We start from the raw sequence: 14,192 nt of genomic DNA on the forward strand, positions 1-14,192 counted from the left end.
CTGCATTAATGCTAATGAGAGTGGCACACATGGACTAAAGGCAGCTTTGTACCACAGTATTTCTCTGAAGGACAATGCACTCTGGCCTTTTCCCTACTTCTACTAGACTTCATAATGTCATTCCTGCAGTGATGAAAACATTGCCCCATGTATCTTGTGCTATTTCTCAGCATGCCCATACTTTGGGAAGTGTTCAATACATGCATATTTTTTTGTAGTATTTGACATGATCTTTGAAATGTGTAATTTCAGCTCCAAATAGATTTGGGTCCTCTCCTAGTGCCACTGAATTATGTGGAAGGTTCAATGACTTTCAACAGTACAGGATCAAGCCCTTTGGTAGTGACAAGTTTCAGGCTATCCTAGTAACTCAGGGATACAGCAAAGTCTAAGTATCTTGCATGATAGCATGAAATGCAGTCCTTAAAATCCTCTGAGCATATATTAAACTAGTAGGAGGGGAACCTTAGCCTTGCAACCTCCCTGAGTGCCACTCTAATCCCCTTCCAATCTGTTGCTTTGCTTTCTGTCCCCTGCCCATTCTGCCACTGTGCTCCCTGCTCTCTCTCTGATTTGCTGCATGCCACACACAGATACTGTCCATGCCACTTGGACACCTGGATTGTCCCTTGAATTTTGAGTTCTGATTCTGAGATGCTGACCCTGGCTTGATATTTGGTTCCTGATTTGTGGATTCTGATGATCATTCCTGCAATCCCCAATCCTACTCCCAGCTCTACCCATGCTGGTGGACTGTGACACAGATCCCCTGTTTACAAAGGCAAATTGCTTTGTTACAAAGGCAATTTGCTATAGAGGGGAACACTTGGGGATCAGGTAAGGCTTCTATTTGATGAGTATGCAGATGTTTCATGTCTATGCTGCTTTCTCTATAGTGGAATTCAACATGTTATTCAAAAACATTCAGTTAACACATTCTAATTGTGTACCTTTAAATCTTCATCAGGACAAATCCCTTAATGGACAGTCTACTATTTTTTTAAATGGACGTTAATGGCAACCTTGTCTCCCTTGCTGTCGCACATTGAAGCGGATGGGAGTTGCACTAAAGATCCTACTTTTTTTTCTGTGACAGCAACATTGTGAAGGAGCTGGAGTGGACCTTATTGTGAACTGTCTTTGGATCAGTGTGGTTGCCTATGAATACGGAAGAGTGAACTGATAAAGATTTTGCATAATCACCATAAACTACCAAGATTAGGATTTTTTCCATTAAAAAAAAGTACAATAGACACTATAACACTTGTGCAGTAGGTTTGTGCTGTGAAAATAATTTAACTTGGTAATACACATAGCATTTCAAGGCAATCCACATCTGTGCCTGAATCTGGTCTACAAGAGATCCAAGCAAGCAACAGATTAAGGCAACTGATTAAAAACTGGAAGCATGTCAACATGGCAAAATAAAAGAAATACAGTGAAGTTTTGAGTAGCTGGGACCATTGAACTATTCTACTAAAAAGTCTGTGCATATTCATGTTAGCTAACCTTGTTGTCCCAGTTGCAATAGAAGCCTTAATAAAAATGCAATGTGAATGCCAGCAGAATCAGTGAAGCATGTGGCCACCTAAGTGGAAGGCAATAAATGAAGACTTCATGACAAAATGGTGGTGTGTTGATAATGTGTTATTTTTTGAATAAATGTTGATGCAATGGACTGATGGCCTTAGTCAACTTTACTGGACTCTCCTGTTATGTGGTGCACATAATGTGTCAGGTGCTTTCTCAGCTAGGACAGTCCCTACCCTAGTAAGCTCAGAGTCTGAAGATGGACAAAGTGGCAGTCTGGATGGACAGTGTGTGGCAAGATGGACAGTCTGAAGATGGACAAAGGAGAAGAGGAACGTGTTATTTACTGGGATTTTAAAAAGGCTTTTGACACAGTGTCACACCCAATTCTTACAAGTAAACTAAGTAGCTGTGATGTGGATTTTTTCACAGCCAGGTGGGTGGAAAACTGGCTTATGGGATGCACCTAGAGAGTGGTGGTGGATGGGTTGGTTTCTACCTGGAGAGGTATGAGCAGTGGTGTCCCCCAAGGCTCTGTCCTTGGGCCAGTACTGTTCAATATCTTCATCAGTGATTTGGATGAGGATGTAGAAAGCACTCTGTCCAAATTTGCAGATGACTCCAAACTATGGAGTATAGTAAACACACTAGAGGGTAGGGAGCAAATTCAGGTGGATTTGGATGTATTGGGGAAGTGGGCGGATCAGAATAGGATGCAGTTTAACAAAGATAAGTGAAAAGTGCTGCATCTGGGGAGAGAGAATCACCAATGCACCTATAGACTGGGAAGTACCATTCTAAGTAGCACAGCAGGGGAAAGGGATTTCGGAGTCATAGGCGACACAAAAATAAACATGAGTCACCAATGTGACAGGGTAATAAATAAGGGTAACCACACTCTTCCCTGCATTAGTAGGTGTATCATAAGCAGGTCTAGGGAGGTGATACTTCCTCTCTATACGGCATCGGTGAGGCTGCAACTGGAGTACTGCGTCCAGTTTTGGGCACCGCACTTCAAGAGGGATGTGGATAACCTGGAAAGGGTTCAGAGGAAGGCTACTTGTATGGTTAAGGGCTTGCAGGTAAGATCCTATGAAGACAGATTGAGGGAACTGAATCTTTTTAGCCTCCACAAGAGAAGGCTGAGAGGTGACCTTGTGACTGCCTACAAACTCATCGCTGGGGGGTCAGCAGGGAGTAGGGGATGCTCTGTTTACCAGGGCACCCCTCAGGGTTACTAGAAACAGTGGCCATAAACTGAAGGAGAGTAGATTTAGATTGGACATCAGGAATAAATCCTTAATGGTGAGGGTTGCCAAAATATGGAATGGGCTTCCAGGGGAGGTGGTGCTTCCCCTATCTTGGAGATGTTCAAAAGGAGATTAGACAAGCACCTGGCTGGGGTTACTTGACCCCAATGCTCTTTCCTGCCCAGAGCATGGGGTCAGACTCAGTGATCTAATAGGTCCCTTCTGACCCTAAAAATCTATGAAATCTATGAAGAGGTAGAAGCAAAAGAAAGGGTTTCATTTAGAAGCCAAACAGTCAAAGTGAAATTGATCATGTTTTACAGTGTGGAGACACAGGGCACATCCAGATGTGTGTAGATGCTTGTTCCCTAGGGACAAAAAAAACTGTGGAAAAAAAACCTAGAGCAGTGCACGCTCAGACAGCGTGCCCTTGCCACGTGGAGAACTCTGGATTGTGTGACATGTGTTTGCAGCACCACATACTGCAGGGCCGCACTCATCTGGATGTGCTCACAATATGTCCTATGAATAAATTAACTTTTTTCAGTTTTAAAGTGGAGCGAATTGCTAGGGCAGTGTGAAATTTTGACAGCCATTTCATTTTGGAGGAGTTTGAGGCCATTTCGGTGCCTGAAACACTGAATCCAAAGTGAAATGAAAGGCTCAGAACCATCTCTGAAAGGAAAAGAAGCACCCAAAATGTTTCGGAATTTTTTAGAAAATTTCAGAGTTTCGGAGCCGGGCAACAGCTGTACGCTGCTGCCCTGCCGTGTGACTTGGCTCCGCAGGGAGCAGAGATCCACACCGGGAATCTGCACAGGGCAGGCAGTGGCAGGGAGGAGACCCCAGCACAGATCTCTGCTCCCTGTGGAGCCAGGTCGCACAGCAGATTAGTGCTGGTCCCTGCCGCACCTTCTGGCTCCACAGGGAGCAGAGATCCGCTCTGGGATCTCCTCGCCACCTCTGCCCACCCTCCATAGCTCCATGTCATCGGGGCAGTGTGGGAAGGCAGTGGTGGTGAGGAGACCTCCAACACGGAGCTCTGCTCCCTGTGGAGCTGAGTTGCATGGCAGGGACCAGCAGGCTTGCTTGCTGCTCTGCGCTGCTTCCCTGATCCACGACCTGGCATGACAGGAATCAGAGATCTGTGTGGGGATCTCCTCACCTGCAGGTTGGGCAGTGGCCCTCCCCAAGACAAGCCACCTACAGCCCTCTCTTGTTCCCTGCTGGGGCCCCAAGCCCCCAACCCCAAGCCCCACCCAGGTGGGTAGGGCTGTGCAAAGCTTCCCTTGCAACCCGTTCAAAACAGATTCGGAGGAGATTCGGTGGAGCTGAATCTCCCAAACAGATTCAGCCAAAACGAAAAAGGACAGTGATCTGAAACAAATCACTGTCCTCTGAAATGGCTGAATCTGAAACTGAATCAAAACACAGCCGTTTCGCACAGCCCTATGAACTATACAGCCTTACGTCAGATTAAGGCACCATGCTCCGGGGTTAAGTAATTTATGCCATAGTGAGGAGCTGCTATATGCCAGTGTTAGTTATATCAGATTTCATACTTTATCTCACTCTTCTACTAGTGTTCCTCCTGGAATAGGTGTTGACATTTAGTATAAACTGGCTCTGGGAATGGTTTGGATGACTCACCATGATTTGAACCATTCCCAGTCACCAATGCAGTCAAGCAGGGCTATGTGTTCACTCCAACCCTCTTTAGTATGATGTTCTCTGCCATTCTTAAAGATGCCTTTCTTGACTGTGACATTGGGAGTGACATCAGATACCAAAATAATGGCAAGTTCTTCAATTTGAGGAGACTACAGGGAAAGACAAAATTACAGGAAATGACTGCTCATGATTTTCTGTTTGCTGATCACTGTTCCCTGAATGCCAAATCTGAATCTGACATCCAGTGGAGTATGGACCATTTCTCTTCATCATGTGACAACTTTGGTCTCACAATCAACACCAAGAAGACAGAAATGATGCACCAGCATGCACCAGGGAAGTCTTTCTTAAAGCCTACCTTCACAGTGAATGGCCAAACCCTCCAGGTAGAGGACACGTTCACCTATGTCAGCAGTACACTGTCATGAGCAGTTCCCATCAATGATGAAACCAATGCCAGAATTGCCAAAGCAAGAGTGGCTTTCGGCAGACTAGGAGCACAGAGGCATCAGTCAACAAACAAAACTGATGGTCTAAAAAGCTATTGTTCTGCCAGTTCTGATGTATACATGCAAAACCTGGATGGTGTACAGATGCCATGCTATGAAGCTGAATTACTTTCACATAGGCTGTCTGAGGAAACTTATGAGGTTAAGATGGCAAGACAAGGTCCCAGACACTGAGATTCTCACACAGACAGGCATTTCAAGCATCCACACTCTGCTGATAAATTTGCAGATGAGATGGGCAGGTCATGTCACCAGGATGCCAGATGAGCAACTGCCAAAATCTACGGAGTACTAAAAGAGGGAAAGTGCTCTCAGGGAGGCTAGAAGCAACGTTTCAAGGACTCCCTCAAGTCATCCTTGAAACATTTCAATATTGACCCAAAGTCTTGGTAAGATCTTGCTCATGATCCTTACACCTGACAAAGCCTCATTCATACTGGAGCTGCAGGCTATGAGCGTAGGAGAACTGCTGAAGCAGAGAAGTGCAAACAGCATAAATCTCTCAACAGCAGCACATCCACTGTTAATTAAGCAATCCAAAGCAGCATCTCTTCCTCAGTGTGCCACAGAGAGTTCAAAGCACAAAATGGCCTGATCAGCCTCTCACATGCTCACAGAAAGGAAACCAACCAGTGATGTCATGCTTGTCTTTGAATGTGAAGGGCAAACCACAGCAACAAACTGGGTCCTCTGTCAGCTGTTAGTTAGCTGGTGTAATAGCATCTACATTGGGCACTAATTTATTCCTTACTAGGTGCATCTACACAAAACACTTAATTGCACAGTAGCATAGTTTACTGTGCAATAAGCATGTGGGTCAACACATGCTTATGCTCACTGTGCAATAAAACCCCGTAATCATAAGTAAATTTGATGCCTGCAGATGCAGGCATCAAATTTACTCATTATTAGTTACTGCACCGTAACACACATGTAGATATGACCTGAGAGCAATTTTGCTGCCAGGTCAGCCCTACCAGGAGGGGGCTAGCCTGAGGATAGCCCCAGGGCTCCTGCCCCAGGAATGGGCTGCCTCTATGACCAGCCCTGCCTCAGGCCTTTAATAGAATGCAGCATTTTGAGCCCTGAGGCACATCAGCAGGCAGCCTGAGGTGACTCCAGGCCCTGTGTCTCCCTGGGTAGGCTTCAGGCTAGCCTCACCAGTCTATGCGCACCCCAACACTGCTGCCTGGCATCACAGTACCACGCACCTGCCAGGCCCATGCTGTCCAGGTCTGCAGGCTGTTCCAGGCTGTTGCAAGCTGATGCAGGTTCCAGCCAAGCCTGCCAGCACCCAGACCCAGCTGCAGGCAGCTTTAGATTGCCAGAGCCAGTTCCACCTGCCCACAGCCCACCCCTAGCAGCCTGCCCTGAGCCCGCAGCTGCTGCAAGGCATTGCCTCAGCTGTGCAGCTGTCAGTCCCACACTGGGCCCATGCACTGGGCACTGCAGGCAGCTTCCAAGGCCCAGCAGCAGAGGGACAGCCATGCAGAGGCTCTCAGAACTGGCACAATGGCCTCATTATTGCCAATGCCCATGCCCATGCTTGTGACCACCACCTGGGGCCCCAGCTGGTCCATGGAGGAGACTGGTGATCTCGAGGTACCATAGGGCAAGGCAGAGGTGCAACACCAGTTCAAGCAAGGCAGGCACCCCAACACCCATGTCTATGTAGGGCTGTCAGGCTGGATGTGGGAGGGTGAACAAAGCTGGTTGATGCAACAGTGCTGCATAAAGATCAAAGCCTTGCAGGCACAGTGGGTGGCCATCAGTGACCACAACCATCAGTTAGGGAGTGCCTGTAAGTCCATGACCTTAATGCAGCAACTGATGTATAACTTTGTATCCCAGGACTCAAGCTGCAGCGGTGCTGTGTATCATAGCATGGGTGGCTTACCAGAGTTCCCATCCTGTCCTGGTGTAGGGCTGCATGAGTCAGGGTAGGAAAGGGTAGGTGGGGTCCCTGATGAGGAGGGGCAGGATGATCACGGCACCCAGGTGCAGGTCCAGCATCCCCAGTGCAAAGCGTCCACTCTCCACCAGACCCAGCAGGCTGGAGCTCCTGAACATGCAGGCATCATGGGTGCTGCCCACCTAGCTGGTGCTCACATGTGTGAAAGCCCCACAGTAGTCCACCACAGCCTGGAGCCCTATGGAGTAAAGGCCCCTCCAGCTGTAGTAGGGCTGGTTGCTGTGGGACAGGCAGGTGATGAGGATGTGGGTCCTGTCCAGGGCCCTGATGTACTGAGGAAATCCCAAGGCACAGAACACTGCCACCACCACCAGGTGTCATGTACGTGGAGCACAGTGTCCCCCAGCATGTCCTAGAGGGCACCACACACCTCCAGGATGGCCTCCCCAAGGGAGGCCTTGCCCATGCCAGACAGATGGCTGATGTGCTGCAGGCTGGTGGGCTTGACTATCTTGAACAGGCTGAGGGCCAGCCAGGTGTCTATGGTGGGTGGTGGCAGCATGACAGTGTTCTGCTTCTCCAGGTATGGCCAGAGCTGTTCCAGAACATCCCCAGAAGGTAGCCTGGAGCATCCTGAAGGACTCCAGCCACTGCTTATTCTTCCAGGTGTGCTGGACAATGCCACCACCAACCCTCACTGGCTTGGCAGGCCCAGAGGTAATGGGGCTGGAGGTCAAGGAAGGTGATGGCAGTCTCAGTAATGGTATCACAAAGCCTGCTGGCAGCGTCCCTGCTAGGGTCTGGCCAGGCAGATGGGGTTGAGGCAGCACGTGCACACAGTAGCCTGGCAAGTGTATGTTGCACATGAGGGAGGTGGGCAGGACCAGATGGTCATAGGCCAGGCAGCGGTTGGTGCTGTGGGCCAGCAGGGCCAGATCAGTGGCCTGTAGGAGCCCAGGGTGCTGGTTGTCACTGCCAGGGCAGGGGCTGGAGCAGCCATAGCCCAGAGAGGCAGCGGCAGCAAGGAAAGCACTGCCACGTGCTGTCCCTGCACTGATTACACTGCTGCTGGCCAAAGAACAGCAAGTGGGGCTGGCTTTTGAGGATGGCTGCCAGTTGCTGGCAGCTACAGCCAGAACCTGGAGCTCCCCCAGGTGGTGGCAGGGGCCCATTGCAAGAGAGCTGGAACAGATTGGCAGCAGATTGGCTCCCACTTTTCTGCATGTGTAGACACTTGCCCGGCACCATTTACCCATGAGTAATTTACTCATGACTAAACTGGTGTCATAGAAAATGCATGTGTAGACATGCCCACTGTGGAGCAAAATCTGTGATAAATTATTCCATATATTGCGTCATATATATGTGAACTTAGTAATAAAATATCACATGAACAACTTTTTAAAGCTTTATAAACTTTTCTGAGTAATCTCTTACATTTGCCATCATCTTTCAACTATTTTTCTACTGCTGTCATGGAAAAAGGAGATTTACTGGCAAGATCTATTGATGCCATCTTAGAAAGGGCTTTGTATGCATAAAGCAGAGTACAGAAACTTGTAACCCACTACATAGGAGATTGGCAAGATGGATGGAGACCATTTTGGTTTTGCTAAAGCAAATTCAGTACCAGGGAAGTTAGGATTCTAGTAATTTTCTTCTTTTTTTCCTTGACCCTTAATGAAAACTAGGTTATCATGGTTCTGCACTTGAAACACCTTTATCTATTGGAACAATGATAACTTTGAATGAGCCAAACAAACCACAACTATGCCAAAAAAGTTAATGTTTTGTGAACTGGATACCAATTTCTCTCCATATATTTTGCACTAATCAGAGTCCTACGAAAGTGAGCTTACTTGGTTATTTCGATTTCAGTACAGAGTTTGTAGAGTGAAGATAATAGAAGACAAATACAATTTGGAGAGGCAATACCTGGTAAAAATGCTATGACTCCTATATCATGTCAAAATAACATAAATCTGTAAATAGTTTAGGTAACTAGCCTAAAAATCAAAATATGCTAGGTGCATGACAGAATCCATTCTTTAGGACAGTTTTAAGCGAAAATATTTTAGATATGCTTGCAAAATTTGAATGGACACCAGATGCATGTTTAAAACCCACATTTGCATTCAGCACTTGAGCTTATAGAAACTCATCTTTTGTTTGCAAAACCAGGGGTATAATGATGCAGATGAGTGAAGCCATTACACACACGGGGCAGCAGCTACTTCTAGTTGCTACTGCACTGCCAAAGCAACTGTGTGGCTCTAATGGCACTTGTTTTTTCATGCTCCCCCTAAGTTGGTTCCTGGTGTGGCTGCTCCAGTCACCCCACCCTAGACATGCCACAGTGCAAACATGTTTAGAAGAGGCATATATGACTTTTAATAAATTTGACTCTAATTGTATGACATTACTACAAAACAGGCAGAAGCCATCACTAATGATTTCTTCTACCTGTTTGTTCCCTTTTTTTCTTGTACTTTCTATGGGTTCAGGATATAAACTTCTACTGTGTGTTCTGGGGACCCCTTAGCATAAGACAAAATGAATAATAAAACCTATCACAACCAGTGAAATGGCTACCACACATAGGGATACACCATAGTCTCTGTTGCGGGGTGATGAGTGACTCTTCTTCAGTTCCTAGTGAATGTTTTTATTTATATTTTAATAATATAGGACACCAGTCACCAATTAAAAAGAAACATACTGTTTAATTTTAAAAATACTTATTTTGACTAAGACAATAAATCACTTTTTCATTTATGAAAATACTATCAAGTTTGTATCATACAATTGAATGTCTATGTATTTGTATAAAATCATCACTTGGGCCCCCCAAACTCTGAAATGATCAGAGAATCTCTCTTAGATTCACCTTTAAAATATTCTTACCAGATTCTCATTTTCTGAGTATTTAGGGATTATTTTTTCCTTTCTGAAGTGTTCTTGCTCTTAGCAAATACAACTGTATTGAAGGCAGAAGCAGTTGAACATTAAAGTGCATAGATTGTCCACATTTGGGAAAGCAAATGTTTAGAAAAGCACTACTTCTTCTGATTATGGATTATTTTGGACTAAATGGTCATCAAAATCTAAGAAGCTATAACATTGTGTTTTCTTGTAAGAAATAACATGTTTTGTACAACTTAAAAAATAAACTTAAAACTTAAATATTGCCATTAATGGTAATAGCTATATGCTGGGAAGTAATAATTAAACAAACAAATAGGGCAATGTTTTATAGTGTACAGTAATTCATATTTTTCAATAAATAAATAACTTATGCTTCAATTTATTTGCATGACTCTTGAAGCAAATCAAGTATCCAGCAATTTAAATAATAGTGTTCTAACAATTTAAATAATTGTTTTGACAGGAGTTACTCATGATTATTATGCTGACCATTACCTTTAAGGAACCTAGAAAGTTGAGTGAAGGCTTACACGTTTGTTAAGTTACTTTTTATTTGCATAGAAAAATATTTATCAGAGGAGTTAACTATCATACGAGAGAAATTGCATTTGTTTTAATTGAAAAAGATAGCTAAAAAGTTTCTGTGGGTTATTGCAACAGTACAAGAATACAAGATGCTTCCATTTATTAAAAAAATGTAAAACAAATTGTGAAAGCTAAAGCACGCTACAAAACAGAAGGTTCCTCTATTGTCTTTCCCTCACTTAATTATGTTACAAGTTCATGTGCCACAGTTGAATACTATAAAGTGTAATTCTGCTTTTGCTAATAACTTTTAAAACATTCCCAAGAAAAAGCACTATGCAAAATATATATATTTGTAAATGCTCCCTCCCATATCACAACCTTGTTATATAATCACCCTGCTCAACTGCCTCATGCTTCATATCTGAGTCACTACTAACATCCCATTCTTTGTCAAGACAGTCTTTTTGTGGGGATGTGCCTGAGTCCTGTACCTCTGTCTTCTCATTTTCTGAAGAACAAGCATTCTCTTCACTCTGTGAATTCAAAGTCTCACTATTATTTTCCTTATTTTCTGTTAACGTGCACTTTTCATTGAGACTTTGGACACTTGATTCATAACTCAAGGGCAGTTTTTCTTCTTCCAGTTCAGTGGCTTTCTCACATTGTTCTTCTACTTGTTGACGTGAAACGTCTTCAGAAACGGTGTATATTTTATTTGTACTCTGCTCTGTAGAGTTTGTTTTTGATCGTCTATGAAATAACCCAAAGTTCTTGATATCTGTTACAAAGTTCACCCTCTTTTGTTTCTCCTTGGTGGACTCAGGCAGTATCATCGCAGAGCCATTGCTCACATTATGTGCCTGAGAGGCAATGCTGGCTGAACGCGGATGAATCATTGTAGTTATGTCAAAGAGACTGAAATTCTTCTTCTTCACTTTCTGTTTTCCTTCGCTCTCATTTTTCTCCTCAGTCTCTGACAAGGAGGCAGCTTCTTTGTTGCCTTTTGAAGTTTGTAGATTAGATATCTTGTTTCCTTTTAACAGACCCAGGACTTCAAAACGAAAGCTGGAAATATCTTGTTTTAATTCCTAAAAATTTGGAAGTAACAGGAAATAATTATTGCTTTGGAACCTTTTGGCTTCTACAGATTGGTAATAAACAATCCTGATTTTTAACTAAACTGTTATAGATAAACTTTGAAAGATGGATACTTCAGTGCCTTTGCAAACAGTGGGAGAAAGAAAAGTGAAACATGAAAGGAGAACGTGACATCACTGACAGGTGATGTAAATTACCCCAAATCATTCACACAAATCCCTAGTTGCGATAGGGTGAGAACTCTGCATTTAACTGTGGCCAGTTCATTAGACTGTGTTACCCCAGTATAGATACAGCATTTTCAGCATTTCAGTTTCAGAATTTTAGAATACAAGCTACTTTCAAAGTAGAAAGTCACATAGGAACTTGCTGTGTTAAGGATTTTAGTAAGTGAGTAAGAAAATATTAGTAGTGGAGGGATTGGGGTGTGGGAGTGCCTAAGGGTGAATAGCACAATGGCGACCTAGTAGTTGTGGTGGCTGTGACCACTGACCTCACATACAAGTTTCATCAACAAAATCTTCAAACCATATATGTATTTTGTAATGAAGTTAAAATTATTCAGGTGTACAAATATGCCCATGTGGCACTGGAAATCCAAACACTCTTCCACACTCCAACACCAGTTTGGCACTCCTCCACACAGAAAAAAACTCTTAGCTAGTTGTTTAAGCTGACTTGGAGGAAAAGACCTGGTCATCATCATCACTGGCAAACTCTTGATTCAAAGATGATCTCTCCCATGGGTCGTTGATGGATCTTGATGGATCTTGGGTCCCTCAAGGCTCTGTCCTAGGGCCTATACTATTTAACATCTTCATCAATGATGTGGACATTGGTGTCAGAAGCGGACTAGCCAAGTTGCCGATGACACCAAACTCTGGGGTAAAGCATCCACACCTGAGGACAGGAGGGTGATCCAGGCAGATCTGGACAGACTCATGAAATGGGTGGATGAGAACCTGATGGTGTTCAACACTGAAAAATGCAAGGTTCTCCACCTTAGGAGGAAAAGCCTGCAGCATCCTTATACACTTGGTAGTTCTACGTTGGTTAGCGCTACAGATGAAAGGGACTTGGGGGTCATGAGTGACCACAAGATGAACATATGCCTTCAGTGTGATGCTGCGGCTAGTAAAGCGAGCAAAACGCTGCCTTGCATCCATAGATGCTTCTCAAGCAAATCCTGGGACATCATTCTCCCATTGTACTCGGCCTTGGTGAGGCTGCAGCTGGAGTACTGCATCCAGTGTTGGGCCCCACAGTTCAAAAAGGATGTGGAGAAGCTTGACAGGGTGCAGAGGATGGCCATGTGCATGATTAGAGGTCAGGAAAACAGACCTTATGATGAGAGGCTGAGAGCCATGGGGCTCTTCAGTCTGGAAAAGTGCAGGCTCAGGGGTGATCTGGTGGCCACCTATAAGTTTATCAGGGATGACCACCAGTATCTGGGGGAACGTCTGTTCACCAGAGTGCCTCAAGGGATGACAAGATTGAATGGTCACAAACTCCACTGCCACTGATTCAGGCTGGACATAAGAAAGAAATTCTTCACTGTCTGAGACCCCAAGGTTTGGAATAGACTTCCACCGGAGGCAGTTCAAGCACCCACTTTGAATGTCTTCAAGACACATTTGCTTATCTTGCTGGGATCCTATGATCCCTGCTGACTTCCTGCCCCTGGGGCAGAGGGCTGGACTCGATGATCCTCCAGGGTCACTTCCAGCCCAAATGTCTATGAAATCTATGAAATTACTGAAGAGTCCAATCTTTGAGCCACAGGTCTGTTCACAGAAGTTGCAGTTCTTTCCACAGGGGAAAGTAGACTGCAGGCTGGGATTCTTTACATTTTCCTTCCTCCACTCTCTCTTTTCTGCTTTGAGGGGAATACACCTTAACACAAAACAAGCTGCTACTTGGTTGAAGTTGCAGCAGTATTGGGGGTTTGTTGGCAGTCAGCTCCCACAACTCTTGATGTTGGCATCTGTTTTTTTGAGGTAGGCTTCCAATATGTCCTTGGATGATTTCTTTTGGGCATGGTGAGATCTCAAGCCATAACTAAGATAGAATTAAAGCACTTGTTTTGGGAGCCAGGAGTCAGACATCTGCACACAATGTCCGGTCCAGTGAGGTTGGTGCATGGATCACTGTATTTGCATGGCCATCTTCCCATTTGACATGGAGGATTTTCTGGAGGCATCATTGGTGATACCTCTCCATGCTCTTGAGATGACAATAGTAGGTCACCCACATTTTGCAGCTGTAGGGGAGAGTGGGGATGATGACTGCACTGTAAACTTGGATCTTGGTGTCTTTCCAGAAATCATGATGAATAAATACTTGTTGAACCAATTTCCCAAAGGAGGCACTTGTACACACCAGATCCTGTGCTGCATATCCTCATCAGAGTTCTCTCTCTAAGAAAGGTAGCTACTGAGATAGGGGAAGTAACCAACTACTTCCAGGTTACTTGATGGTACTTTGTGGGGGAAGGAGAGTGTGTTTGGTGTTTCAGAGCAAGTAGGATGTTCATAATGGATCTGACAAGATGGTCATGTGATATAAACATCCATTCGATCACAGGTTCTAACAATAACATAGTTGAGGAGGTGCCAGTGCTTAGAGTGAAAGTATCTCTAGGTGGTCTTGTATTTGTCACTCTGTATGAAGATGGTGTTCATGATGACAAGACCGTGTCCTACACATTTGTTCAAGAGAAGGAAGTCACTGGACTTGCCTTTCCCTTTGCCTCCCTTCCCAATAGTGCCA

At 44.7% G+C, this 14,192-nt stretch overlaps 1 protein-coding gene across 1 annotated transcript in view; it reads right to left on the reverse strand.

Annotated features, from left to right (window-relative positions):
* Positions 1–9,575: 9,575 nt before the first annotated feature.
* TRPC4 (transient receptor potential cation channel subfamily C member 4) overlaps positions 9,576–14,192 on the reverse strand; it is a 308,233-nt gene continuing 303,616 nt past the window's right edge. The window contains exon 11 of the mRNA XM_019525278.1: positions 9,576–11,413. Coding sequence (XP_019380823.1) covers positions 10,697–11,413 — 717 coding nt within the window. The 3' untranslated portion in view covers positions 9,576–10,696. The remainder of the gene's footprint in view (positions 11,414–14,192) is intronic.

This window comes from Gavialis gangeticus, unplaced genomic scaffold, assembly GCF_001723915.1.
Source record: "Gavialis gangeticus isolate Ggan-Ray unplaced genomic scaffold, GavGan_comp1, whole genome shotgun sequence".
Classification (NCBI taxonomy): domain Eukaryota; kingdom Metazoa; phylum Chordata; order Crocodylia; family Gavialidae; genus Gavialis; species Gavialis gangeticus.